The following is a 7,283-nucleotide window of genomic DNA, read 5'->3' as shown; positions in this document are numbered from 1 at the left end:
TTTGTTCTCTTTTCACGGGAAAACGAGTGCACCGTTTTCGATGAAACTTTTTTTCTTTGTCTTATAGATGTGTAAGAAGGTTATAGGCTACTTGAAACTGTCATACGCCTTTTGGAAAGAAAATGGCGGCCGCTCAAAAACCTTCTTTGGTGCGGTTTTGGACGTGATTTTGTTCGCTTTTCACAGGGAAACGGGTGCACTGATTTCGATGAAACTTTTTTCTTTGTTCTATACATGCGTGAGAAGATTATAGGCTACTTGGATTTTTGGAATTCACCTTAGGGCTCCGCCCCACGGGTCTTCAAAGTTCCAATGTTATTCTTATAGACATTTTATTGTTTTAATGATTACCATAGTAACAGTGAATACAATGTAAAATTTTGAAAACAATGTTTATTATCTCTATGTTGGAAAGAAAACAACTACTGCAAAAATTTGTTGCGTCACTCCAGCTGTCTGTGCTTTATTTTGTTTATATTTTGGCAATATTTATTGCTTTTAAGGTTATATTTCTTTTGCTTTTAAGGTTATATTTCTTTGCTAAGGGTCGCTCGCCCGTCCACTCGGCATTGCTCTTTTGCGCTTGGCTCGCGAACTGCGTTCTTTCTTATATATATATATATTTTTTTTATGAACACTATCCTTGGAGTTTAAAAACTATATGTAACCTGCTCAAGAGTCAGATCTTCTCGCAGCCTATTTATCCATGCCCCAGGTGGACGTACTTCCAATGTCGTCTATCAAGAGGCTCTTCGGTAAATAAAACTAATTTTTTCACAGATGTGTGATACACTACAAACACACAAGTACAACTCATCACAATTTGACATTTTCCGTTTTTTCTAAGTGACACAGTTAACACATGGTCCACAGTATCTTTTGTTAACTTATATTTAATTGTTATAATAATGTACAAGTAATTTGTTTGTTAATTGTTAAATTAATGTATTATTTATACACACAACCCGTACGAAGGACGGGTACACACAGCTAGTTCAATAATAAAGACAACTAGAACGAAATAAGCATTCTCTACCACGTGATATGTAATACCTGCACATATGCAGAATGAATTACGCGTTTAGGTTAATACTAAATCAATATAAGAAGGTAGAAACGTACGGTTTATTTACGTATCGCATTATTTTACGTCGCTGGGTTTATTTGTCGGAATTATGTTGAACTCGCGGTTGTAAAACTACAATTGTGACATGTACAGAATGTCGGTAATATTGATAATTCATAGAATATTACTATATAGTTTTAAAATTCCAAATTAGATAAGATTCTTTTGATAACGATGAAACTTTAAATTTGAAACGTTGATAAATTAGTTCTCGCACATTTAGAAATATTTACCAAAGTATTAGTTGTTAAGGGGGGGGTATTCCCCCACCACCACTTCCCTAATTTACTCTTACGTACATAGAGCAAATTTATTATGTATAACAAGAAATCTCGTTCGCACGCGCACTACCGTTTTAGGGAATATTTTTTCTTCTTGTAATCCCTTTAACTATGTTTTGTTATACTAATGGTACTACTGCACTAAATAATTATTTATTTAATTAAATAATGCTGAAAATAAGACAGAATAATAACATATCAAAAGGCAGAAATTGTCCAATAACTATCACAGTTTTTCTGGTTTTCTAACTATGCCAGAAACATGAGAAATTAAGCAAAGCTGGTCGATATGTTTATCGTGGGAACAAAAGCAAAACTGAAACCGACACTAACGTTGTCTGTTGAGAAAAAATAAAAGTAGAATAATACACCGTTTCAAATGCGAAACTCTTGGTTTTCTGTTGTTATACATAATATAAGATTTAAAGTCAGAGTAAACTACTGACAAGTTCTGAAAGGGAGGATTGACAGGTGGGCGTAGCAAGAAGGTTCTGATTTTCTATTTTATAGCTCTGTAAATAACTAAGATTGAAGGCTATAAATATTATACTTTGCCTGAGTGATGACAATATTATACTGCCCCTCGCAAAAGGGTTAAAAAGAGACTTAGGCCTATCTTTCTCAGAAACGTTGATAAATAAGGTCTTCAGAACAGTTATGCGGTAAGCAGTTGTGACAAGCACGAAATTGTTGAGTATCAAGCTGTCTTCGGCGCTTTAACTTTTAACTCAGTACTTGTTGCGAGCTTGGTATCTTTAAACTATATATTTTACTGTTGTTAATTGTTACATGAAGTTGGTGTTCTGCATACATGTGTAGACACATAAAGTCTTACTATTGAGGAAAGGGATATTCTGAAAATTATACAAAAACCCATGTAAATCACAGGATTCTCATGAAGACGAATCTATCAAGTGAGAAGTGCCAAAGGGCTCAAGATGAGGACCCAACAGAGGATAGACTATTGAATCAAAGAGGCATTGTGGATACTTCTGATCAAGAACATGAAGCTATATTGGGTGAATTAGACGAGCATCACCAGTGGAAAATCAGCTCTACCTAGGCCAACTCTTGCAGTAGGTGGTCCGGCTGATCGACATATCCAGAACGCCCGACAATGGACCAATTCAACCTGGTCTTAATAAACCCTTTCGCCCCGGCATGGCCAGGTGGTTAAGGTGCTCGACTCGCAATCTGCGGGTCGCGGGTTCGAATCCCCGTCCCACCAAACATGCTCGCTCTTTCAGCCGTGGGTGCGTTATAATGTGACGGTCAATCCCACTATTCGTTGGTAAAAGAGTAGCCCAAGAGTTGGTGGTGGGTGGTGATGACTAGCTGCCTTCCCTCTAGTCTTTCACTGCTAAATTAGGGACGGCTAGCGCAGATAGCTCTCGTGTAGCTTTGCGCGAAATTCAAAAAACAAACAACAACCCTTTCGCTTTCCAAATACTTATGGACGAAAATTCATACCTGAATGGTATGAATATTGGCTTGAATATTCTTCATCTACTAACAAAGTTTACTGTTTTATCTGTCATCATTTTACTACAGGCGCTAAATATCAAGGTGAGCAAGCTTTAGTGTCTGAAGGATTCAATACAGGGAAAAAGTGTACAGATGAACCTTCAAAAAACAATAAATTTCTCAAACACAAGCAGTCTGATTCGCGTTTGAACAACTCGTGCAAATATAATGCTTGTTTATAATCAAAGCTTTCTGAGAAAAAGGTAGCGGACTACGCTAATGAAATTCACCGGCTGATTGTGGAGAAAAAAATATGGAGTACATCAAAATACTTGTAGATACGTTGACACTTAAAACTATTTAAAACGTAGCTCAGATGGGTTGTCGTGAAGGAGACACAGCTGAAAATAAAGGAAACTTTTTTGGAAATATTAAGCTTCTTAAAGACTTATTCCCAGATCGTAAATGAACAATTGTGTGAAGGACTTAAAAATGCCAAACATACGCCCAACAGTGTACAAGATGATAATTGTAACCACAGTATATAATGTACCATTTTGGATATCCTCAGTGACCACAGTGTACAAGATGCCACTTTAGATATCCTCAGTGACTACAGTGTATAAGATACCATTTTGGATATCCTCAGTGACCACAGTGTACAAGATGTCACTTTAGATATCCTCAGTAACTACAATGTATAAGATACCATTTTGGATATCTTCAGTGACCACAATGTACAAGATGCCACTTTGGATATCCTCAGTGATCACAGTATATAATGTACCATTTTGGATATCCTCAGTGACCACAGTGTACAAGATGCCACTTTAGATATCCTCAGTGACCACAGTATATAATGTACCATTTTGGATATCCTCAGTGACCACAGTGTACAAGATGCCACTTTAGATATCCTCAGTGACTACAGTGTATGAGGTACCATTTTGTATATCTTCAGTGACCACAGTGTACAAGATGCCACTTTGGATATTTTCGGTGATATAATTTTGGATAAAATTAATGAAGAAATAAGAGAAGCTCAGTATTTTTCAATTTTATTCGATGAAACTAAAACCCTATCCATTAAATAGAAGACAACTTTGATACTTTAATGATTCAGAAGTTCATGAAGAGTTCTTGGTTTTGAAGTTGCTAATGAACTCGACGCAGCATCGTTGACAAAATAAATTGTGGATAAGTTAAAAGATAACGAACTTGATGCCACAAATCTGATTGATTAAGGATATGAGATCACCGCCGTCATGAGCGGCAAGTGCTCTGGGGTTCAACAGAAAATAAGACAAATCGTTCCTCAATCCATCTAGATGCATTGTTTTTCTCATCGTCTTAAGTCATCGTAAAAAGTGTGAAATCTGTTACCCCTGTGGCTAACTTTTTCTCAACGCTTCAGACTTGCTACAATTTTTAAATGATTCTAATGTTCACACACAGTGGATTACTTTCTAAAAAAGAAAATACATGCACCCAAATAAAAAGCCCGTAGAATTTAAAACAATGTCGGAAACACGATGGGCTTGCCAGATGCGTGCTGTAAGTGCTATTGTAACAAGGTTGGACTGTTTTATTAAATTTCTGCGACATGTTGACATAAGTGACAGCAATCGAGATCGTGTATTAAATGCACGATCCACAACTTGACCAGACATTTATATACTGTACGCTATTTCTGAACGACATCTTACGTGAAGCAAAAGGAGTGTCAGTTATGTTGTAAAGTTCCGAGTTAGATTACTTGAAAGCAGCAGAGAGTCTTCTAGCATGGTTGCAAACCTACAGATGTGACGAAAATGCTGCATATTATTTACCTCGTTATTGTGACATCGATACAATAAATGATCTGAAATATTATCGTCGGCGTCAGTTACAGAGCTCCACGCCTTCAAACACAGATGACTATATAGTTCTAACCAACTTTGGGAAGCGGGACGCCATACGAAATGCATCTGATATGAAACAAGCTATCCTGATTCCAACCATTAATAGTTTCGTTGGAGAACTAAACAAACGATCCAGTGGGAAAATCGCCAAATATTCCTCGATTTTGAGACTATTAAACCTCTTGCAGCCCATTATAGGCTGAATTTTAATACTAAACGAGTTAGCTTTTTTTTGTTATTATTCAGTGAATCCACCTCTTTAAAAAATGAACAAATGTTGACTATCGCAATATAATGATAAAATAACAGTTACATCATCATTTGAAATTATTACAATTAGAAGTAGAATATTCCTAAAATTTCATTTCCTAGGTAAGTTATTTCTATTAATGTTTTATCTATTTAATATTCTATATACAAAGTTTCAAAACTACTCAACAGATGGCACAGGTTACTTTCATATGAAATATTTATTATTACTTACGTAATAATTTATAAACCACTCCAATGCTTTATTTTGATAACTTTTCGTAATGGAAGAATTTCATTAGCCCTTATTAAAAATTTGAGATTGCATTTTAAACGTTTTTAACACAAAAACATAAGAGAGTGCTAAACTAACTATAAAACTATATTTCAGTGTATTCTTTGATATATTGTTTAGGCAGAGTATTAACGATGAAACTTTGTTGAATGGACAGCAAATGCCAGTTGTAGAAACACAAGTGTAAGTTTCGAAAGACTTTCGAACATATTTCAGGGTCTTTCAAATATGCATTTTCATTAGAATCTATTCTTGTATTATCAAAGTACATGACAATATAATTGTATGTCGGATATCTCTTAAAATGATAAAGGTTTAGAAAAAATTACTTTTACACTCCAGATAAATATAAAAGAATATATTTTTATTTCAACCAACGTTTCGCCTTTGCGGCTTCATCAGAGTTAATATACACCGAAAACAAAGGTTACCTATGCAAAACAATTTATTTGATAAAGAAAAGCAGTTCCATTTTAATGTTTTGTGCAAATTTTCATCTTAAAAATCATTATTTAAAAAATTGTTAATAATATAAACAATAACTATTATGCAAGATAAAAAATTAAAAGTTTGTTCGTGCCGTGACCAGGATTCGAACCTGGGTTATTGCGGCCACAACGCAATGTCCTAACCACTAGACGATCACGGCTACTGCAAAATTTTATCCAAAGTTGTATTATAAAAAAATTATAACATTTATATTTTATATATAAAAAATGTTTTAAAAAAATAGTATTAACATTGGTTTATTATTAATAATTATATAAATTTTATAGTAAGTTTTATATTTACTACAAGTTGACATTTTGTGGAAAATTAGTTGAAATATTTTATAATGACAATTTTATCCAATAAAATGTCCGTTTTGATGATGTGGCTTACTCAATCAGTTCAACGCGGTCGAAGTTGCAAGTCGTCAAATGCTGTCCAATAATTCTAATCATTTAGCTAGAATTTATAGATTCAATAAGGATTTCAATTATTGTTCTTGACAAAAGTCAACTTTAGGTCAATCTAAAAGTACCGTTAAAGGTATTTAAGTACAAGAAACACATTAGAAATATTTCTTTAAGTCGAAGTAGAGGTACTAATTCATTGTTTCAGCACGAGAAAGGTACGAAACGCTTATGTGTGGGTCTATAAGTTGTGTAAGTCTTCCGAATCGGTGTATGCGCATGTGTATGATTTGGCGCGATATTTATGAACAGCGTTATTTAAAACACTTTATTTTTATATTTAACAATGCTTATCTGATATTTTATCCACACAGGTTCACGGTGATTTAAGCTTTTCGAAATGGAGCAGACAGCTATACAGGACCTAAAACCTGGAATGAAAAATTTGAATATTACGTTTATTATATTGGAAATAGGTAAGTTAATTAAACAAATAACCTAATGTTCCATAAGTTCGGTAATACACCATAACTACATCACGTACAAGATTGTATACACGTAATAGACGGATAAACCAGGGAGGGGGTGTAATTCTCCAAGTCTGTGCCTGTTAAAAATTGTAAACTGCCATACACTATGCCCACGTTTTACCATCTATATTTTATTTTTAAGAATCTCTCCATTCAAAATCTGTACATGCTCATTTCTTGGGGTCATACCACTGAGCCCCATAGTATTACCATGTTTTAGGCACCATAGCTCCACCTCCCCCGATAATTTTTTCTTAAGTTGCAAGTGTCTAAAGATAATGAAAGTTAATTATTAAGTAATACATAAATAGATTGTATGTTAAGTCATACTTCAATCAAAAAATGAGTTGATCTTAATAGTTTCATACTTTTAAAGTTTTATTTATTAATATAATAGCGTTGATTATTGCTAGTGAAAGTAACTGGGATATTATTTTTTTTACAAGTGCATGTGATAATTATTTGTCATTATTTTCAAATTGAATTATTACTAACAACTTGAATGAAATCCTGATTTACTAAAAACGTATATATATATATA

General features: G+C 34.1%; 1 protein-coding gene and 1 non-coding gene across 2 annotated transcripts in view; one reads left to right on the top strand and one right to left on the bottom strand.

Moving 5' to 3' along the window:
* Positions 1–5,893: 5,893 nt before the first annotated feature.
* Positions 5,894–5,965, bottom strand: Trnah-gug. The gene has a single exon. It is a non-coding gene; the product is annotated as a tRNA-His (tRNA).
* A 233-nt stretch (positions 5,966–6,198) lies between these two features.
* LOC106475591 (SOSS complex subunit B1-like) overlaps positions 6,199–7,283 on the top strand; it is a 10,040-nt gene continuing 8,955 nt past the window's right edge. The window contains exons 1-2 of the mRNA XM_013936269.1: positions 6,199–6,430; positions 6,587–6,688. Coding sequence (XP_013791723.1) covers positions 6,613–6,688 — 76 coding nt within the window. The 5' untranslated portion in view covers positions 6,199–6,430; positions 6,587–6,612. The remainder of the gene's footprint in view (positions 6,431–6,586; positions 6,689–7,283) is intronic.

The sequence above is a fragment of the Limulus polyphemus genome, unplaced genomic scaffold (genome assembly GCF_000517525.1).
Source record: "Limulus polyphemus unplaced genomic scaffold, Limulus_polyphemus-2.1.2 Scaffold8844, whole genome shotgun sequence".
NCBI lineage: Eukaryota > Metazoa > Arthropoda > Merostomata > Xiphosura > Limulidae > Limulus > Limulus polyphemus.
The sequence above is the reverse complement of the archived record's forward strand: the minus strand, read 5'-3'. Positions and strand labels throughout refer to the sequence as shown.